This window comes from Drosophila rhopaloa, unplaced genomic scaffold, assembly GCF_018152115.1.
Source record: "Drosophila rhopaloa isolate 14029-0021.01 unplaced genomic scaffold, ASM1815211v1 contig_167, whole genome shotgun sequence".
NCBI classification, from domain to species: domain Eukaryota; kingdom Metazoa; phylum Arthropoda; class Insecta; order Diptera; family Drosophilidae; genus Drosophila; species Drosophila rhopaloa.
Genome location: NW_025335047.1, coordinates 1585801 through 1606970, shown reverse-complemented (window position 1 = coordinate 1606970; position 21170 = coordinate 1585801). Strand labels below are relative to the sequence as shown.

The 21170-nt window shown below is 43.8% G+C and overlaps 2 protein-coding genes across 15 annotated transcripts in view; both read right to left on the bottom strand.

Moving 5' to 3' along the window:
• Nucleotides 1–164: 164 nt before the first annotated feature.
• On the bottom strand, nucleotides 165–4143 carry LOC108046676 (probable maleylacetoacetate isomerase 2). Of its 3 annotated transcripts, none has more exons than XM_017126524.2 (4): nucleotides 3980–4143; nucleotides 2201–2378; nucleotides 1811–2141; nucleotides 165–1370 (listed from the first exon to the last, which is right to left on the bottom strand). In XM_017126524.2, the coding sequence occupies exons 1-4, from the start codon at nucleotides 4001–4003 to the stop codon at nucleotides 1241–1243; spliced, it is 663 nt and encodes a 220-aa protein (XP_016982013.1). In that variant the 5' UTR covers nucleotides 4004–4143; the 3' UTR covers nucleotides 165–1240. The 3 variants fall into 3 exon arrangements, with proteins under 3 accessions (XP_016982013.1, XP_016982014.1, XP_016982012.1); XM_017126525.2 differs by lacking the exon at nucleotides 3980–4143 and adding an exon at nucleotides 2741–2764; XM_017126523.2 differs by lacking the exon at nucleotides 3980–4143 and having other exon boundaries at nucleotides 2201–2435.
• Nucleotides 4144–5964: 1821 nt separating this feature from the next.
• Nucleotides 5965–21170, bottom strand: part of LOC108046578 (serine-rich adhesin for platelets) — a 34830-nt gene continuing 19624 nt past the window's right edge. For 5 of the 12 annotated variants that reach the window (XM_017126367.2, XM_017126369.2, XM_017126371.2 and 2 more), the window contains 8 exons: nucleotides 20326–20972; nucleotides 18496–18614; nucleotides 17638–18406; nucleotides 17186–17557; nucleotides 13541–16546; nucleotides 13167–13325; nucleotides 12573–12976; nucleotides 5965–11246 (listed from right to left, as the gene is read on the bottom strand). In XM_017126367.2, the coding sequence (XP_016981856.2) occupies nucleotides 11102–11246; nucleotides 12573–12976; nucleotides 13167–13325; nucleotides 13541–16546; nucleotides 17186–17557; nucleotides 17638–18406; nucleotides 18496–18614; nucleotides 20326–20972 (5621 nt within the window). In that variant the 3' untranslated portion in view covers nucleotides 5965–11101. Of the gene's footprint in view, nucleotides 12057–12572; nucleotides 12977–13166; nucleotides 13326–13540; nucleotides 16547–17185; nucleotides 17558–17637; nucleotides 18407–18495; nucleotides 18615–20325; nucleotides 20973–21170 lie in introns of all 12 variants that reach the window. The other 7 variants (XR_001769389.2, XM_017126373.2, XR_001769390.2 and 4 more) reach the window with 7 other exon arrangements.

The following is a 21170-nucleotide window of genomic DNA, read 5'->3' as shown; positions in this document are numbered from 1 at the left end:
AATAAATCTTAAAAATGTTTTAACCTGCAATCATTAAAATTATTTTGGAAAAAAACTATTATTTAATAGTTGACAAAGTCAGGTTGGTAGAAAGTAGTTTTTCTTTGGGTTTAGTTAAATTCACATTCATATTGTTCCCTCCCTTTTCCCAAGAACACTTTCAATTTAGTTTGAAGTTTATTTATTTATAGTATTTGGAACTGTTACAATATTTCGGAAATTATGCATATTAGTTGGTTTGTATTCAATTTGGTATTCGTTTGGAATGCGAAAATGCGCATCCTGTCCTATATATAGTGGTATGATGTGACCATCGGCGTTCGTCCTCCGATTCGCGCATTGTACTGTCATGCAGGATAGTAAGTAGTTACTTGGCATCGGCAGGCTTACATCTACTCGTACAGGGGTTGTGAAGAGGCTCTCACGATCCAATTTACATCAACTTGCTAATAAAATTACTGTGCACTTAATTGGTTGGCTTTGTCATTCGTCTATGTGCATTGATTGGAGAGAAATACATGGTTATTAGTTATGCTTTCGTGGTTTCTAAGAGGCATTGCGATATTAGAACCATCAATCGAAGCTGTTTGCTTAGTTCTTGTAAGTTACTTAGGATTTATTCGATTTAGTGTATAGTTTGTATGCTTGTTTAGTTTACTTATTGGTTGACTGACGTTTTGTACTTTGTGAACGATTTGTTTAGCATTTGCCAACTTTGACATGAAGTACTTATACATACATCAAATATATTTGTAAATCTTCGATAGTGTTTGGTTTTGTTTCTAAATCCCTGAATTGAATTTTGCCTTTCGTCATGAGTTTTCCTTGAATTTGTTATGTTTTGTTATCCTAAATAAAATGCATAAAAATAAGTTACATTTAATATATATGAGTTCATCTTTTAGATCATGTTCACAATGACAAACTAGGGAAATCTGAAAAATTTATTATAAGTTTTCGTTCCGTTTCTGAGAATTTTGCATTTGAATTTCGTGTTGGAATTTCGTTTTGTTATAGATAGTATTTTTATGCATTTATGCATATTTAAATGCTGTTAGCAATTTCTTAAATCACATCCGACTGTTTCTGCTTAATGGAGTCCTCGCCATCCTTTCAATCCTTCTTTCCTATCCCTTCGCCCACCGATCAGATTTAAGTTCTTAGTTTGTCCTGTGCCTGGCTTACGAACTGCAATTCACTTCTTCGTCTTCCGGCGCTTTGCAGTTGGCGTCGCAAAATTCTATTTGTTGGGCAGCTCCGGCGGACAGTCCGGTTGATTGGAGGGGTGGGCCGCCCGGAAGGCGGGGTTGCTCTCCAGTTCGCGGTCGATGCGTAGTATGATGGGGTAGGGGCGCAAGTCCACGTGGAATCTGCAAGACATAGTTGAATTAAATTATTCCAAGAACAAGGCAAAAGGGGAACCTCTAATGGGTGTCAATCGTTCTGTAACTGGTGCCCTAATTACAAGTCAGTTTTGTAGCACTGGGATAGTTCAATAATGAACAAATTAGAAATAAGCTAATAAGTCAATTTAAATAAAGCACAATATTAAGCTTTAAGTTTATCTGTTTTATGTTAACATCTACTTGACTATCTTTTTAGTTTTCAAATATCAAAATAGATTCATCATTGAGCTCAAGAAGCTTTAGCTTTTGAGTAACTATCTAATACTAAAATGATATTAGTTAACTCTCATAAGTTTTATTGCTGTCTTATAAAACTCTTCGGATTAGTATATTAATACTTTTTAATTTGTTTAATACTTTATAGTACCATTTATCCAGTCAATTGTTACTTTAACCATACTCACCTTCGGGCGTTGAACACCTGAGGTACGAGGCAGCAGTCGGCCATGGAGATCTCGTCGCCCACGCAGTACTTCCCTGCGGAGGTGGACAGTGCCTTCTCCACCGCCCGGAAGCCACGTGTGATCCAGTGCTGGGCCCACTCCTTCTTCTTCTCCTCGCCCACGTGGATGAGCACGATGAGGTTCTGCAGCGGCTGGATGCCCGAGCAGATGATCTCGACGATCTCGCGCACCTTGGCCCGCTTGTGGACGTCCTGCGGGAGGAGGGGTCGCTGGGGACGGGTCTCCTCCAGGTAGTGCATTATGGCCACCGACTCGATGAGGGTGTGTCCATCTGGGTCAAGTAAATGGTCAAGTAAAGAGGTTTTTTTTAGAGAACCCAAGCACACTCACCAATCTGCAGGGCAGGGACCTGCTCCATGGGATTCACCTCGCGGTACTCATTGCAGTGCTGCTCGCCGCCGGATTTGATCAGGCTGATCGGCTTGATGTCATAGGGAATCTCCTTCAGGTTCATCGCAATGCGCACGCGCCAGGAGCACGAGCTGCGCCAATACGAGTAGAGTATTGGCTGTGCGTCGGAGGAGGAAACAATAAGGGGACTATGATTAGAAGACATTTTAGCACAACTGGCCAGCGCCGAATGGCGTGACGGGCCCACCAGCTCTATTACGAAATCTATTTATTCTAATTTGGAGAGGCACATATATCGCAGAACAGGTTGCCGCCGCTGATAACGAGTTGGGTGGAGGCACAACAAGCGGCTGACAAAGTCTCGGCTAGTCAAACTGGTTTAATCATTTGCATTTAGCGCTGTTTTTTGTTTGCCTTCCCGATAAAGTAGAGCTCTCAATTACGCACTTATCGCTTTCTATTCACAGATAACACAGATTTTCTCACTGGTTTTCGACTTCGGATCGCAGATATACCCACATGATTCATGGTGTCCAGACAGGAGCAACGCCAGCGACAGACTGGCAAAAAGCACGGCGGCAAGTTCGTCTTGCACCAAAAATAGCGCCCGACAACAGCTGCAGAGCAACAGTGAAGAGCTTCGGGGGGAGAGTGGGGCAGCGGAGGACCCTGTTCTGTTCTATAGGTGGTATACCCAATGGCCGCCGACGAGGACGAGCCCTAAAATGATATACACACAGCTGGCTGTTCCGGCCTGGCCAATCAACCCAGCAGAGCCTATCGACGTGTGTGCCACCCACACGGCATAATGAGTTTCCCTAAAAGTTCAATGAACCCATGGGAAAGTGAGGACGAGGAGGACCGAGTTCCGAGTTGCGAGATCCGAGCTGCCCCGTTTCGAGTGCCGAGCTCCCGAGTCCCGAACTGTGTCGCACCCCAAGGTCGGCTAGGGGCATTAACCTTAATCAAGTTGTCGTTGTCGTGGTCGTCGTCCTGAGTCCGCAGCGCGAAGGCAGCGCCAAGGACACAGGACCCCTGCTCAAGAGAAAATTGGCTCAGAAGTTTCGCCAGAGGGTGTGCTTTTTTAGGGGTTGTTCGTTGAGTTGGAGTTTGAGTCAAAAGCCTAGAGCAGGGTTGTCAGGTCACTGGCACAATAAGGCATTGTGTGGTGTGTGTTAAGGGCTACCTCAAGAGATAAGTTTCTTCACAGGTCAAAAATAATTTATTTACATTTTAGTTTACAAACTAATTGGGATATAATCTTTTTGTGGCTTTAGGTAAATAATTAAAGAAACAATTAACATAATTATAGCCCTATGACAAAAAAAGAGATTGAGATTCTAATCGTTGGATCTCAGAATATGTCAAGATTTAAATAAGAACATAACATATGTATGTTTATGATTATACTTCACATGTCAAGCTATATGAGTTCTGACTATGTTTTTTATTACCTAACTAATTTAAATCCAAGCTATATCCTTATAGGACTTCCTAGAAATTCTGTAACTTTTTTGTTTGCGAACTTTTCGCCGCCTGACAACCCTGGTGGCCAAACTTTAGCAGTGTGTACGCGAGGGAGGAAAGCTTGTCGCTGCGCGCAGAATCTAATTGCAGAAACGCTCGTGGGGATGAGTGCGTCCCAGACCGAAACTGAAGTCAGAGATTGCTGGCCGCGTGGTATGAGTGATGTTGCGGGAATGGATTTTTGCCAAATGCCAAACTAGGCGCCAATGACGCTGGATGGGATTTACTTACTTTTGCTATGGCCGATAAGGACATAGCGTTGTGGTGGTACTTTGAGTAGTTAATTTTGAAGCCGTTCAGTGCAGACGCACAACCCCGATGTAGAGTAAAAAAGAGTAACGATCCGAGCCGGTTATCGGAAAGCGGCAATTACTCCAAGGATATTCTTGCGTTTATATATTTCACTAATCACCATCCACTGATTGCCAGGAATATTTGGCTTATCCTTCCGCACAGTTATGTTTTTGTTTGCAGCCGCTTAAATGCACTCAAGACCTCAAACTGAAACCGCTTGGGCAAGCGCTAAAGCAAAGGATAGCGACAGGATATGAAGCCAGGACGCAACTGAACACACTGAACTAAATAAACGAGTGCGAAAGCGAAAGCAAAAGCGAACGCAAAAAGGACAATGACAAACGCCAACAACAATGCCATTTTGAGTGTGTGTGTGAGGGGAAGGACGAATCCGAAAGGAAGAGAGAAAAACAGAGAGAGGAGAGAGCAGTGCAGCGGGAAAAAAGGAGAGCCCTACGAAAAAGCTTTGGGGGTCGTGTCTCAGCTAAACTTAAAAGGGATTAGAGTGGCAGAAAGGATTAAATACTTGTGGTACAGTAAACACCCACAATACGCGAGCACATTCAATAAATTAAGAATGCCATTCGATTGGAAATTTTATAACAAATTCAACGAGGTATGGGATTCCATCGTGCGACCAAGGTTTTGATCAAAAAACCACAATAAAAGTTGATTTTTCCGGATCCTCCGGATTTCGCCATTTTTCGTAAGGGGTTAGTTCATCTTTTTTGGCGAAAAATGGACCAAAATGAAATTTTTAGCTGTGAGTGCCATTCAATTGGAAATTTTATTACGAATTCAACGAGGTATGGCATTCCATCGTGCGACCATTATTTCCCAAGGTTTTGATCAAAAAACCACAATAAAAGTGGATTTTTCCGGATCCTCCGGATTTCGCCATTTTTCGTAAGGGGTTAGCTCATCTTTTTTGGCGAAAAATCGACCAAAATGAAATTTTTTAGCTGTGAATGCCATTCAATTGGAAATTTTATAACGAATTCAACGAGGTATGGCATTCCATCGTGCGACCATTATTTCCCAAGGTTTTGATCAAAAAACCGAAATAAAAATTAATTTTTCTGAGTTTTAAGTACCAGGCCAACAGAAAGCTCAAAAAGTGACTGGGTATCTAAGCAAGTTGCGACTGATCAGCTGTTCTGTTCATAATGGCTGTCCTTTTCATAATGGCTGTCCTGATAATAATGGCGGACACCATTGGTCGACCAATGAGTACCCAGCTTGCAGAATACTTTAAAACAGCCGTTAGTTTTGTTTAAGCACACAAGGGCTTAGTCAGCCAGAGCAGGGGTTTGGGGGCCAAAAGCCCCCAAATCGCGATTTTAATCCCCCATGGAGAAATTCTGACAACGCCTTTGCTAAACGCAGAAATCTGAAATTTGGATACTTACTAAGGATTATGTTGGCCTGGTGATTGAAATCAAAAAATCTGCTTTGGCTTGTCAAATTGGACCGACAAAATCCTATTTTTCCCATGCAAACTAGGCAATTTTTGATTTTGAAGTACTAGGGGAACAGAAAGCTAAGCAAGTGACCAGAATATTAGTATATGTCGACAGATCAACTGTTATTTTTATAATGGCTGCCATACCATGTAATCCTATTGGTCGACCAATAGGAAGCAAGTTCTCCGGAAGGATACCGTTAGCTTGACACTAAGCTGAAACTGGAGATGCGCAAACGGCTTGTTTCTTTGTTCGAGTTATTATGGCATTTTTACGTTGATAATTATTTTGATTATTATTGGTTGGTATTTAGAATCGACCAAAACTCTTACAAAATACCTTTTTTGTATTTAAACCCTGGTCAAAATTTGGCTCTATGTATATCCCCAATCTAAACAAGTCAGTTCCCCACTTACCCATTTTTATACCTTCCTTGAAAATAATTAAAACAACTTCTCATTAGTTACGACCACCACTTTATTTTCGTTTTGTGTTTTGTAAGTTTAGTTCATTTTCATTAAGTTTGCTCAAATCATGTTCGATTAAATTACAAGTGCTTAAACCTAAAAGTATGTATGTACGTATGTATGGACTAAAATAGTTAACAAAGTTTGGCAATCAGTTACAGTTAGTCAAAACGAGTTCAAAAACCATTGCGCATGTACAACCAAAACAACAACAGGAAATTGAATAAGTTATATAACATTTAATTTTTTTGGTTTATCAGTATTCGTTTTTCGTAATATTCTGACCCAGTTTAGGCCAGTTACGATTAGTAGAAATGCAACAATGTGTAAAGCGGCCTAAAATAACCGCCACAACCAATAGAATATCACACCAAAAATGGCAGAGTACAACGGATCCAACATAGATTGTAATCAATGAGTGTGGAGTGTCGATTGAGGAGTGTAGAGTGTCAATGAGGAGAAAACGTGTTTCGAGGGACGCGGACCTAACTAGCTTGGTAGGATGCGTAGGGACGGACTCCAGGATTCCAGGACTCCATCCCGCCGTGAGGTTCGTGCCTGTACAGTGTGCTCTCGCGGGTGTCCGGGGCGTGGGCTTTGGGTACAACATTCATAAAGTTTATCTACCTCGGCGCTACCTAAGTTGTCGTTGTCGTTTTGCTAGCTAACAAAAGTAACTGTGTATATATATGTATAAAATTACCAACAAATTCATAAATTATTGTTGTAATACGTTTAGAAAATAGTGTCCATATATCATCATGCCGTCTTCACTCTTAACCTAATGCGTTTTGAAGAATTGACTACTATTAAATGGCAAAAGTGTGCCACAGTTTCTCCTTCCACTTATCTCGTTTTTTTCGGTTTTTGTAGAGTTTACTTGTAATTACATACACTTCACATACACATGCAATACACAATAATCATTGTAATTGTAATTACGTTAAATGTAACTGGTAACATCATGCTAAATACATTATTTCTCCATTATAGACAGTTTCCCCTTCTCAGTATGCCAAGGTTCCTGAGAACCCTTAATCCCCTTCTGTCTCCTTCCATTACATTTATCAGAGATTTGACTTCTAGCAAATACGTAATTTTTTAAAAATTATTTGGAGGGAATATTCATGATTTTTCTTTTAAATATCGCTTACATTGATCATTTCTTATCAAAGTGTGTGATGTTCAGAAAATATTTCGTTTATCCATTGCATCGTTTGTGAGATTGTAAGTCTGGTAAAAACAATGAATGATGTTAAACGAAGGAGACGTGTCTGTGTTCGTTGAAAGAAATGCATTATATGTGACGTTATTATTGAATATTATTAGGTACCAAAAAGTGTAAAGCAAGATCGAAGTAATACTGCGTTTAAATAAAAGCATGTAAAATTGTTTAAATCTATTTTTGATCATCAGTTTACAACCATGAAAACATTTACTCTTATTATGTACATATATAGATGTACCATAAAATATTCGTTCATATCAGAATATTAATATTAGCACTGTATAAATACATTTATATATTTTTTAATGCCGTATTCGTGTGTAGGTGTCTGCGAGTTAAATAGGTATTACATGCTAAGTACAATTTACGATCAACAAGAGGTTACAGCATCTCAACTAAATGCCATAAAGTAACAGTTTGCTTCTTTATAAAAGTGTTTCTTTGCATATTACAGTTAAAACTTACATCGTAGATTTGTGTAGTTCTTTGTATGTATATGGTACTTAATCATAGCAGGGCCGATCCGCCCGATTTGTATTCGACCGTTTCCGTTTCCGTTTTCGGAAAGGAAATCGGGCATTTCGATAATACTGAGCGGTAAAGTTTGTCTCGCAATACATCGCGTCCTTAGGTAAGATCGCGATCGATCGTTGTTCGGCACCGAAACGAAGGTTTTATGGAACGCGTCAAAGTTATATCTCATAATTTCGTATTGTTTTATTACTCGTCAGTCTAAATACTCTGAGATTCCGCATGAAAGCAAAGATTCGAAAGAGGTGCCTCACAGAAGATCCTGTAAATACTACGATGACGCTTAAAATGACCTCTTACTTGGCTAAACAGGAATGCAAACATGCACAGATGCACACGGAGGTGTACGGACTATGTATACATATATATATATTTTTGAATGGATTTCTCAATTCGGTTTAAATAAAATTGATATGTCTAATAGCTATTATCAATCGTTTTCAATTTCAAAAGGTTTTGTATTGTATTTCGAAGTAATTCTGTTGCGTTTTCTAATTTTAATATTCGGTTCTCGTTCGTTCGGTATGACATTTATGGTAGTATGATTTACAAAATATGGCAAACAGATGCTGAGAAGAAGTAAACCACTCATGCAACTATATAGTGTCTTTGAATTAGAATCTAAATTGTATATACTGATGATTCGAGTGAATTCGACGTTTGAGCTAGAATTAGTTTGGCTTTTGAGGAAGCTGGAGCCACGTGGGCCGCCATCTATATACAGGTTACTTTTAAATACGTATTTGTATTGCATAAATACAGTTTATCTTTACATTCGCTTAATGAACAATCACAACGCAGAGTATTCGAATAAAGTGAGTGAGGCGGAACCGCTGCCGCTGAGATTTTGCAGATGATTCCGGAAATAATCGCTTGGAAACATAGAGGAAGTAGCACTCAATGTCACAGATTGTCCTTTACTATTTTCGGCAATGGTTTAACTAGGAAAATAAAAAGGCAAGACGATCGTGTGAAAAATGAAACAGTTGAAATCATTTAATTGGTAAACGATAAACATTTTGGCACAGTAAATGAAACTTAAAATAAAACATAAATAAATTAGGTGATATATCTACCGCATTTGACTAGACGTTCGAGCAGTTGCTTAACTTTACATCTATCCTTTCTTTGTCTTTAGGAAACTTTTTCAAAAGCAACAAAGTGCACACACATGTCAACTTAAGCTAGCGTTACACTCTAGATTTGAACACTTACTTAAGGATAAACACTCATTTGTGGATACTTTATTTAATAATACTTAAGACTTACGCTTGAAGGCATTTGAGCATAGAACAGAATCGAACAGAATAGATGGACCAACTCAGGCGGAAACGGAAATGGAAATGGAAGCGGAAACGGAAGACTTCTGAGGAGAAAATGCACACAACAAAGGATGACCATTACAGATTGAAAGGGGATGTAGGTATTCGGTTTTGTATTTGTACGCGAGAAAGTCTTTAAACGGCTTTGAAGGCCCACAACAAACAGTTACTGAAGGTGCTTTATGGTGGGCTGCTGTAGCTGTATCGGTTTTTTATGTATATCTGCTTACGCTTATTGTATATAACACCAAAAAATATGCAAGAATTATGTCGTACATCAACTTAATCTATGACTATTGTATGCCTACTAATGCTATTGCGAACACAAGGCCAGAAAAATGAATAGTGGAGTGACAGACCCCGTCTCTGAATGGTTACTCCAGTTTCGAGGTGGTTTGTATATCGCTCTTTCTATTTACAGCACCTGATTAGAAAAAGTGACGCACACAACTGGCGAGTACAACCATAAGAATTGCTAATAGTTCCCATCTTCCAAATTTCTGTCCGAATCTATGGGTTTTGGTGAATGGAAAGGGGCGGAAGGTATTAGACTAAACGTGAGTATTTCATTTGGTTTTGCTTTGGTTTTGGTTTTGGTTTTGGTTTACATTAAACTAGATTAATTTACGCCATTGTCAATAACATACCACCCGGCGGCATTTGCCTCAGAAATGTTGAATCAATTGATCAATTTGTTGTAGTACATTAGCTCACTGTCCAAATGGAAAACGTGTGATTCTTGTTGTTGTTCAAATTACTGGCAGATTTACTGTTGTACCATTTAATTTAATATTATAATAATAATAATATAATAACTATGTATACCCTAGGCCTATATAAAAATGGCACTGTGAGTGTATCTGTGTGTGTGTGTGTGTTCTTAGTGGGGTTCAAAGTTCAAAGTTCGGAGTTCAAACCCTCTGTTTTTCCTTTGTATTTGTGGGTGTGGGCAGGGGCAGGGGATCTATAATTATAAATAGATTAATGTCTTTTATGCGTTTTGGAGAAATTTGAAAGACATCCTTTCTTATCGGTTAATTTGCTAGACTCTTATGTACAGTGTCTCTTACAACCTACATCTTTGCGTTAAAAGTAAAGTTAAAACTTTTCTCAACTTCCATTTACATTGGTGTGCATTGAATTTTGTTCACGTTTAGCTAAAATCGTTTTTGATCTCACTCAATATCACTTGATTTCACTAGATTTTCTCTTGGGTTTTCGGTATCTAAGCCATAGTTCAATAGTTTAGGTTCGTAGGTAGGTAAGTACAATCTAAGTAAAACTTCAACTACTCGGAGTTGCTGACTTGCGTCGTTAAAACTAGAACAACAATCATATATCGCATACGTCGTACACCTAGGCATGTAATTATATCAAGTATGTATATATAGAGATTCTCTTACGTCCTACACATTTATCATTTATCATTTATCGCCCTAGTAAAGTATCAGTGTAGTGTGTTGCAACTATGTACGAGTATTTGAGTAGAAAAACTTGTAGTTAACAGTAATTATGCACTAGTGTTTATCATAGATCGGGATTTCGCCTTAGCTTTAGCCATATTTGTAGTATAGTTTTAGAGTACATCTACAGTCGAGTCGAGCAGAATAAACGCCTACTATAAAAAACGGTAGGTATACACTTACATATTCGTATTTCGTATTATACTAGTACTTCAACATAAATATTGCACTTGCCTACATTAGTCAATAACAATTCAATTTGAACTTGTACCAATCCTTGGCTAGACTTATAACCTAGTGCGAGTCGCAGTGTCTTCTACTTAGGGGATAGATATAGAAGTGATTGAGAGAGTGGGGTAGAGAGATAGATTTAGATTTAGAGATAGACCTAGTGAAGAAATGCCTTTAACTACTACGTACACGTGACATTGATTTTTAGACTCAAATTCGTCTAAGCATAAATTCTAACAGTGGTAAACAATGCTTGCTGCTTGCTTAATGCGATTGTCAATCGATTTTTGTTTGTTTGCTATGTTCGCCTTAATAATTCCTTGTCCATTATCCTTTATCCTTTTCGATCGGTCCCTACGACGGGGTGGTGATGGTTGATGTGGCGATGGTGGTGGCCAATCCTATGCCAGCCTGGTGGTTCAGCTGGTGCTTTTGATCCGGCTCCTGGACGCGGTGCGTCTTCATGTGCGCACTGCGACTCTTCACCTTATTGAAGACCCTGGCAGGAGAAAAGAGCAGAAGACGGGCACCATGAGAACACATAGGTCTGGATCCTTTGATCGCGATAACTACCAGCTAAAATGCAGACTAGGCGGATTACTTGGACATTTAGATATAATGAAGCACATAGATCATATATTGTATAGCACATGCATAGGTAATAGCTGGGCAGAGAGTCATGCGGAGATACGAAATAGACTTAAAGTCTGGTCAGCTTTTCAATCTTTTCTTCACTTCTTCTTACTTAGCCTTGTGTGGAGGTAAAACTTGCTTTGTTGTTATAAATAACTATGGAAAATAGAGAGTTTATGTTTAGGAGTACATAAAAAAATTAAATAAATTAGTGATTAAGTACATATATATCTTGAAGAAAACGGAAGAGTTGAAGTCTGTTGTGCGCTGGAATGATAAAGCCGCTTTCGGGTTGTGCTTTTTTTCGGGGTTTGTAAATATGGTTTATTTAAACGCCGAAGGTCAGCTGTTCCAATTTACAAATGAAGGATTGAAGAGGTTGTTTTAGAGGTGATCTACCAGCCCGTTCTTTTAAATATGATATTTACAAAAGTTATTAAATGCAGAGGCATTTGGCGCTGTGAGTAGGATTATCGAAAACAAATTACAATAATACACGAAATTAGAGAACAGAGACCAAGTGAATGGAGTGTGAGAACGGAAGAGGGATATCGAAATGAACCAAAAGGTGAGATCGGATCCTACTTACCGAGTGTTTTGCCAGCGTGCTGTTCTGGTGGACTTGTGGAGCTGATATCAGTTACGGTTACGTCTATTTGCGAGTTGTGACTCTTCGCTTTAAAATTGCAATTGCGATTTATTGTTTGTATTCGTTATTTGATTTTGGTTTTGATTTGATTTGATTTGATATTGGGGTTTCGCATCATGGAACAATACAATACAACAACAATAACAACAGTTAATATCGCTTGACGAAAGTTCTAACTAAATGGCATAGAAGTCGGAAAGTGACATACGAATGAAACTTAGGATTCACAAGAGGTATCTACTAAAACTTAAGTTATAGAAAGAAGTAGAAAGAGGGTAGCGATAATGTAACTCAAAACGTACAAACGATGACTGAACCGAACTGAAGAATTCTTTGAAAACAATAGGTACAGTAAACTCAAGATCTAGAAACCAAGAACTCGTATACGGCATACGATACAGAAGTTATTTTACGGTACAACGTGCGTTTACGATCTCAACTCAATTACGGGCACTCAAATCGCTTGCGGATTTTCGAATTTTCATACGATTTCACGTTTTTTTTTTTTTTTGATTGTTGCAAATTGTTTTGGGGGAATCTTACTTGCCGCACACCTTGCAGGGGAACTCGCCCTCCTTGGCAATTGGTAAAGTAGTGTTGCCCATGCCCGATTCCGATTTGGGCGTGATTGAAAGCGATGATGTTGCTGTCGCTGCATTCGGATTGCTATTGCAGTTGCTGCCGTGCTGACTCATGTTGCCGGCGTGTGTTGCTGCTGCTGGTGTGGCATTGTTGCCGGGATTATTGCTGTTGCTGCTGGCGAGCGTTGCACATGCGTAGCTGCTGCTGTTGTTGGTGTTGCTAGTGCTGCTGCTGGTAGAGTTGGCACTATTTGCCGCGGCATGTTGCATGTGGCTGCTGCTGCTGCTGTTGGTGTTGCTGCTGGCACTGCGGCCATAAGCGTGTATGCGAACATGGCCGTGCAGCGCCGCTTTCGAACTGAAGCTCTATACATTTGGCGCAGGCGGGGATTGGTCAGATTTCGGTTTTATATTCGAGCGTTATGTACAGAAAGAAAGAAAACAGAAAGAGCCAGTGAGGTGAGGTGGGGCCTTGGCGTTCGGGTTGGGGATCTGCAATTCGTGCTCGGGTTTGGGGGAAATAGCATGCTGCTGCAGCTTAGAACCTAAGACTTACCGCTGAACAGTCTGCGATCTCGCACACATAGGGCTTCTCCACCGCCGGTGCAATCACCACCACGGGCTCCATCTTCAAATGCGACACCTTGTAGTCCACGCACAGCTTCTTCCAGAAGTAGTACATTTGCACACACTCCCCGGAGGACTTTGTCTGCAACTGCAAGAGGAATAAAACATTTTAAATTAATGTACTATATTATTAAACATCCTTTCTTAAATCTAAACTGGCCTAACTGTGAATTAATTGAAAGTATAGTCGAACTTCTATAACATCTGTCATTAAAGTAAGCTTTGTTTTTTTTTTTTTTGTTTAAGTCAATTTAGTTGTAACTTTATTATAATGGTTTTGTAAAGCTCCACACTAAGACTTACCTCACTGGCAATCTTGCCAAAGTCCTTGCCATGCTTCTCCAGTCCTCGCAGAAACTGCTCCAGCTCGTAGGCGGTCCACTTCATCTGGAAGGCGCCGGACTGGGTTTGGAGCAGGGTCAGGACCGCTGCCGCCGAGTTCCCCTTGGCCTTGAGCAGCGTGTGGAGCGCCACCTCCTCGGAATGACTGCCCATGGGCACGGCCGATGACTTGCTGAGATCAATGTATCGCATCAGGATCTTGTCGTCCTCCTGCACCTCGGGATTCCACATCAGCTCGGCGCCCAGTGCCTCCCGAGTGGCCTCCTCCATTGGCCTGCAGCTGGGTATCTGCGCCTGGTAGGTCGAGCCCAGATTGACCTTGGACTCGTCGGAGAAGTCCACCAGACCCACCGAATCCCCGAAGTCGTCGTCGAAGGCGTCGAACAGACCCTGACCCAGTTGCTTGCGCACATTGCAGTACAATCCCGTGCCCTTGCGATCCGGATTCAGGAGCGGTGCGGGTGTGTAGTGGGTGCGGGATGGCTTGCGCAGCTTGGAGCGATGCGGCGACAGGGTGTGGAACTTGGAGAACTTGTGCGTCTCCTGGGGCGCATTGGAGCGGAGGCGGCGCTTCAGAATGGAATTGGTTTGGTTCGACAGCGGCTGCAGATAGGCCACACTGGGAGGATTGGGCAGCGGTTTGCTGGCCACGGCTGTCGTGTTGCCGCAGGCGAACAGCAGGCCCGCCTCGATTTGGCCTTGTCCGGCATTCATTTGGCAATCGGTGGTGAGCAGGGCTTCGTTGCCCCCGGCGGCGGTGGCGTTGTGAGTGGAAGTGCTTGCCCCACCATAGAGCAGAGGTTGCAGCAGGCTGTTGAGGGGCTGCATCGCCATGCCACCCTGACCGTTGTCCATGTACTGGGCTTGGCTGGTGACCTGGGTGAATCCGTGGCCACCCACCAGGGGCAGCATAAAGTCACCCTGCTGCTGGCCCACCGCTGGCAGGGATTCCGTTTGGTTGAGTGGTTGCTGGGGCAGCAGCAATTGTTGTTGCTGTTGCTGCGGTTGCTCCTGCTGCGCTTGTGGCTGCTGCTGTTGCTCTTGTTGCTGCTGCTGCTGTTGCTGGTAGATGTTGCCGTTGCCCTGTTCCAGTGGCTGCTGCATGCTGGTGGCCTGCAGAGCCATCTGCTGCCGCTGCTGACCAAATTCCCGGGGCGAGGAGGAGAGCAAGGGGTCCTCCGAGTTGGGCATCATCTGGGATTGCAGTCCCAGACCGGGCAGATAGTAGAGATCGATGATGTTCTCCCCCTGCTGCTCACTGCTCAGCTGCAGCTGCATGTTCTCGTCGGGCAGGACTTCCCTCAGCACCTGCTTTACATCCTCCGCGGAGCCAATGCCGCTGGTGAAGAAGGACTCCGAGAGCGGGGAGGTGGCATTGCGCGAGTCGTTGAGGAACTCCTGATCCTCGTCCAGAAAGGAGAGATTCGTTTCCGCGAATTCCCGCAGATCGCACTCGGTGTCATCGTCCGTGCCATTCAGCAGATCCTCCACTTTGATGGAGGGATCGAAGCTGCTCTCCTCCAGCACCGACTTCAGCTTCAGGATCTTCTCGTTGTCGTGCTCGTTCAACTGCTCGATGGTGGCCTCGCCCTCGTCCGTCTTGAAGTAGATGTGCGAGAAGTCCGTCTTGTCTCCGAAGAAGGTGTTGCTGGCGTCCACAAACTGGGCGGCTGCATCATCGATGAACGGCGAGCTCTGGGCCATGTTCTCGTGACTCGACGGCGGCGTGGGATAGGCCAGAGGCGAGTGGAGGGGCGAGGCCAGGACTCCGCTTCCCCGCATGCTGGCTATCGCCTGGATCTGCGAACTGTTCTGCATGATCAGCTCCTTGGAATGGAATTGCTGGAAGGTGGGCAGCGGCGTGGTGTTTGTGCCGGATACGGATGCGTTGGCCTGCCCACTTTCCGGCTCCAACTTGACCAACTGGGTGTGGGCACTGTCGCCGGCCTCGCTCAGCAGGGCAAAGTCCTCGGAATGTTCGCTCTTAATCTGCGGCTCGTCCTCCTCGTCGTTGAGCAGCTCCATGGAGTCCACCGTCTGCAGCAGCATCTCCGTGTCCGAAACGTTGTACACCTCGGCCTCGTCGAAGAGATCGGTGCCATCGCTGGTGTAGGTCACTGTGTAGACTCCTCCTCCGCCGCTGGTGATCACACTGCCCGTTCCGCCGGCTCCATCTCCCGAGATCTCCTGATTGGGTGCGATGGTCAGGGAAAGCGGTGTGCCATCTGCCAGTTGGAGATTCCCCGAGGAGCAGCTGCCACTGCTGGTGATGTTGCTCTTAACCAAACTGCTCAAGCTGCTCAGCTTGCTCCGGGTGGACACCACCTGAACATCGGAGGGTATGATCACGGTGCGGTTGTTGTTGGTGATGATCTGCCGGCCAACCGTCTGCACGCCACTGCCACCAATGGTGGTCAACTCGGTGACGGCGCCCATTGCACTTGCAGTCGTTCCACTGGAGGTCATCATTATGCCAGCTCCCGATTGGCACTGGGATTGGGCCTTCTTGGAAGTCACCGCAATGCGAGTTCCCCTCTTCAGGAGCTCTATGAGAGTGGAGTCCTTGGGATCCGTGTTGGTGGCCGTGGAGATGCCGCTAATGGTACCTCCCGCCTTCAATGCAGTCAGAGCACTCATTGTCGTTGTGGTGGGCACATTGTTGGTGGTTATGGTGATCGTATTGGTGCCCGTGCCCAGATTGAGCGTCTTGGCCTGCTTCTGACCCCCGCTGAAGATCTCGATGCTCTGCGGCAGGCCAATCTGCTGGATGCTCAGTCCGTTGCTGCTCTTGATGGTGGTGGCCGCCGGCAGAACCGCTGTGGTGGTGCCCGTGCTGGTGGTCATCGTCTGGGTGTGACTGCTGGTGCTCGTCTTCGGGTTGAGGAAGCTCTCCAGGTCGCTGATCGACCGGCGCAGGGTGGTGGTGGTGCCACTGCTGTGTGGTGGCGCGGGAACCACAAAGGAGCCCTGAAAGAGATGTGATTGGAATGGTGTATTTAAAATAACAGGTCTTAAAATGGAATCCTTGGTCAATTAAGGGGTTACACCACTGTAGAATTTTCAAAAAAATGATTTTTTTTCTTAAAAAATAGTTTAACTATCCTAGAATGTGAAGGAAAACAATTACGCCAAAAAAAATTTTTGTTTTTAAATTTTCAATTGAAATTTTGACCACATCTTTAGAACGCAAATACGCAGAGAAACACGTACGGATTTTCCAATAAATAAATTACGATTGTTTTTGTCAAAACTTCGCCAAATTCACAAGAATCAATATTTTTAAAAATCCGTACGTGTTTCTTTAGCTATACTAATGTAGATTACGAGGATTATTTTTTTTTTTTTAAGTTCAAATTTACACCACTTATGCTGCGTGCCGCGGAGGCCTTCCCACGAAATACGTCTTAGAACGCCGCCATTTTGAATTTTTTTTTTATAAAAAAATGATTTTGTACACTTTAATACATTATTAACAACATCCCCAAGTTTCATTCATTTACTCCCCCTCCTTCTGGTCTAAAAAAAATCGCGCACAAAAACAAGGGTTACAGTGGTGTAACCCCTAAATAGAGCTCTGAAGGAGATTGGGTTTAACTGTCCACCCACCTTAGTCATGTCCTTGCGCTTGCTGATGATCTTCTCCTCGATGAGGGCGCGCACTCCGATGCTGGCCGTCTGGAGGGGCGGACCACTGGAGTCCTTCTTCTCGCTGCGCTTCGTTTCCGGATCCTTTTTGTAGTAGCCGCCATGCAGACGCATGTGCCCATTGAGGGCGGGTATGTTTTTGAACTTTCGGTGACAGAGATTGCACTCGACGGGCTTGTCGAGCTTGACGATGTTGAGCAGGTGGGGATTCATGTTGCCCACTATTTGGGGACTCAGCTCCTCCTCCTTGACCTCCACGGGCGAATTGGAGGAGGGAGCCGCCAGATCGGAGTTGTCCTCCACGGTGACGGTAACATTTTGGGCACTATTTAGCTGTGAAGGGGTTATGTAATTACTTGATTTTATATCCGATCTATTAAAAAAAAAAATATATATATATGTCGAGCTCTTACCAATTGCATGTTCCAGGTGCGCGGTCTGTTTTGCGATGGCGACGAGTTGGTGTTGATCTTGTAGGAGCTGACACTGGTGGGCGAGGAGACGGTGACCTGGGCACTCGTCTGCTTCGTCTGCTGCATGATCTTGCTGATGAGATCCAGCTGCTCGCGGGTCAGGCCCTCGCCCTCGAGACTCATGCCATCACTGAGTGTTATGGTGGGCGAACTGGCGGCCACCATCGAGTTGGATGGCGAAGGGGCCATCGAAATGGATCCGCATGCAGATCCAGATCCCGACATCGAACCCGCACCCGATCCCGCCGAGGAAAGCGATGAGCTGGCCGACGAGGCCGTGGAGGAGGCGTTCGACGAGGTGGAGGTGGTGGGCGAGAGCAGAGTCACGCCCGTCTTGATCGGCAGGTTCATGGCCTTGATCTGCTCCTCCGACAGGGCGATCCCAGTGGCCGCGTCCACCACCGAGCTGCCCGTGGAAATGTAGGTGCGGATGCAGGTGGCTCCGTCCGGGGAACTGGCATCCCCGCTGGCCGTGGCCGGCGAAAGACTGAGGGAACTGGTGGCTACGCCGGCACTGCTGCTGTTGCTCGTGCCGCTCGAGCTGGCGGTGGGCGAGAGGGAGTTGCTGGTGGTGGGCGTGGCTGCCCCGCCGGCGTGGTGATTCTCCGAATGACGCCGCAGGGAGCGGGCATCGCAGTAGGACTTGCCACAGCCATCCGCCTTACACTCGTAAGGCTTCTTGTTCCGATGAGTCATCATGTGTCCGTTTCTGAAGGATAAGAGGACATGGTTTAGTGGGCTGGTTCAGTGGCTCCAACAGATCATCAGATCACTGGTTAGTGCGCCTCATTTACTTACAAGTGATCTTGCCGCTTGAATGCCTTCGAGCAGAGCGCACAGATGTATTTCCGCTCGTCGCTGTGCGTCAGTTTGTGCTTGGCCAGCGCCGAGGCATTTCCAAAGATCTTGCAACAAATCTATAAAAAGTCCGAGAGAAGAACGTAGGAGAAGCGTAATTAGCGCTGGCTGTCGGCTGCCCTCTAGATAATTGAAAGCGCTGCGGCCGTCGCCGCATTCGCCGTTCGAACATTTTAATGAGCCACATTGCGTATACGTTATGTTGCCTTTTTTTTCGGCCACCACATACCGCATGCTAATTACGACCGACGAATTTCAAACCAAAAGCGGCCAAAAGCTAGGCCACATTCATTCCGTAAACTATCTGCAGGAACACGTGTGTGTGCTCGTTTGATTGCCTGCAGCAGGAGTGAAATTCCCCGATGCTGACCAAACATCTCCACATCCGCAGTATCGTAAAACGCGTCATAAAATGTGTTTTACCGCCGTCCCCTCCACTAGACACCCAAAAAAAAGAAGGACTTGAGGGCTTCGGCACTTTGAGCGGCTGTCAGTTTTATTGACAGACGTCGAGACGTGTTGAATGCCCCGGGCGAGAGCTGTTTCAAAAGTCAGCGAGTGAGTTTCTGATGGAAAATTTTCACATGGGGAAAAAGCGCTTCAAAATAAATAATCGCCTTTGGAAATGGAGAACTAGAAGAGGATCGGTTTTCTGTAGCTTGAAACTAATCGAATTCAGCTAAAATGTATCTTGAAATGAACCTAAGTCAGTCGTGTGGATATTTTCTTTCTCAATTAAATGTTTAGGCCTCAAAAGATTCGTTTAAATCGATCTCTCGGAAACAATAAAATATTGTCCTTTAATTTAAATCGTTGACTGAAAAAATTTTGATATGTTAGACAGTCAGTTAAAAGACAAATATATTTATTATATGTATATTATTATTATCATTTATATGATAAAGTTTTTAATCCAATTCTATACTGTTAAATATATTATATTTATTGATCGGTCAATAGAACTAAAATAAGTCGCAATTAACTAAACCCAATTATAATGTTTGCTTATCCCTTCTTATTTGATTTCCACTTTAATAATATAAAATTCAATAATACCTGTTAAGGTAATGTGCAGTTAAATAACTAAAAATTTTTGTAAAATACAAATTTAATATAATGTCCCAAATGTATATCCATTCAAAATTAGTTTCTTTAGAAAATTATGCTTTATCATACTTAATTTCCATAGCTGGGTATTAGGAACGACCTAGTTAAGAATATTTTGCTCGGTGCAACGAATATGTTGAAAGTCTGTTTTGGAAATGATTGCTAGCCTTTGATGGTCTTCCCACAATTCCCGAAATATCAATTCTCGCAACTGCCAACCCAAAGAAACTGGCCAACTAGACGGGTTCTACGCTCAATTAGCGCTGTGTGTAAACGCACCCGACTTCGGCCATAATATTAGTTCCAAGTGGCAGTTCGGGGGAATTAAATTGGCAGAAGAGGGGGCACCAGATGAGGGAGTGGGGCAATAGCACTTTCTGTGCGCGTTTCACCTGCCACTCGAACGAGACGACCTTAATGTCTGTTTATAAATATTGCACGACTGTCTGCACGACATGTTGGCTCAGAATGAGCGATAAACAAGCGATTAGGCCACGAATATTTGGGGATTTGGGTAAAGCCAGCTGACATTGAGGATGGTTTTTGAAAGGAAAAGCCCCTAAGAAACAGCGACTAATTAATGGCCAAATAGCCCTTTCAACGTTCTCATTTGTTCGATATAAAAAAAAGGAATATAAATCATAATATAATAGAATTTCCCACCTGACACTGCTGCGGTCCGTGACGAGTGGGTGAGGATAACTTGGGTCGATTTTTCCGCGGCGCCTCGACGCTGATGATACTGCTGATACCGCTCGCGGTACCGCTACCGCTTGTGACTGCCGCCGATGAACTCAATCCTCCGACGGGAACATGCCGCCCGGTGCCTTTGAAACTCAAACTGTGTCCACCGCCGCTGCTGCTGTTGCTGTCGTTGCTGTTGCTGCTGTTGCTGCCGTTGCTGCAGTTGCTGCTGCTGCTGTTGCTGCTGTTGCTGCCGACACTGATGCTGCTGCCGACGGAGGAGGCGGTACTGAAGTTGCTGCTGTTGCTGCAGTTGCTGTTGTTGTTGTGCTGGCTGAGTAAACTGGAGGCGCTGCTCGTGCTGCTGTTGCTCATAATCTGCGCCAATGTCGTGACATTGGTGACCGTGTTGCTGCAGCTGCTGCTGCGAATCAAGCAGTTCTTGATGTAGCTGGTGTTGCTCTTGCTGGTATTAATAGTACTCGTGGAGGTGGAGGTGCTGACCGACTGCACACTGCGCCTGGTTATCGTTATCTTATTGGGATTGTTCAGATGATTGCTGCTGGCCGACTTGGCCGAGCTATTGCTTGAAGTTGCTGCTGTGATTGAGTTGTTGTTCTTGAGAGCTGCAAGGCAAAAGGAAATTGGTTAGCGCACCTTGATAAGCGGAAATTTCGGATAATTCATGCAGTTTAGGTCATCTATAATTCTTGTATTGAAAGGTTAATAATCTGTGGTTAATAACCTTTGGCAACCCATTTTAATTTATAATAAGGAGTGACTGTTCTTTGTTATTTTGGATTATATTTTTAGAATCTCTTTTT

Coding starts and splice junctions, on each gene's coding strand:
- LOC108046676 (XM_017126523.2), bottom strand. CDS start 2,426: ATGTCTTCTAATCATAGTCCCCTTATTGTTTCCTCCTCCGACGCACAG. Junction 2,142..2,200: donor GGTCCCTGCCCTGCAGATTG/GTGAGTGTGCTT, acceptor TACTTGACCCAG/ATGGACACACCCTCATCGAG. Junction 1,371..1,810: donor CAGGTGTTCAACGCCCGAAG/GTGAGTATGGTT, acceptor TATGTCTTGCAG/ATTCCACGTGGACTTGCGCC.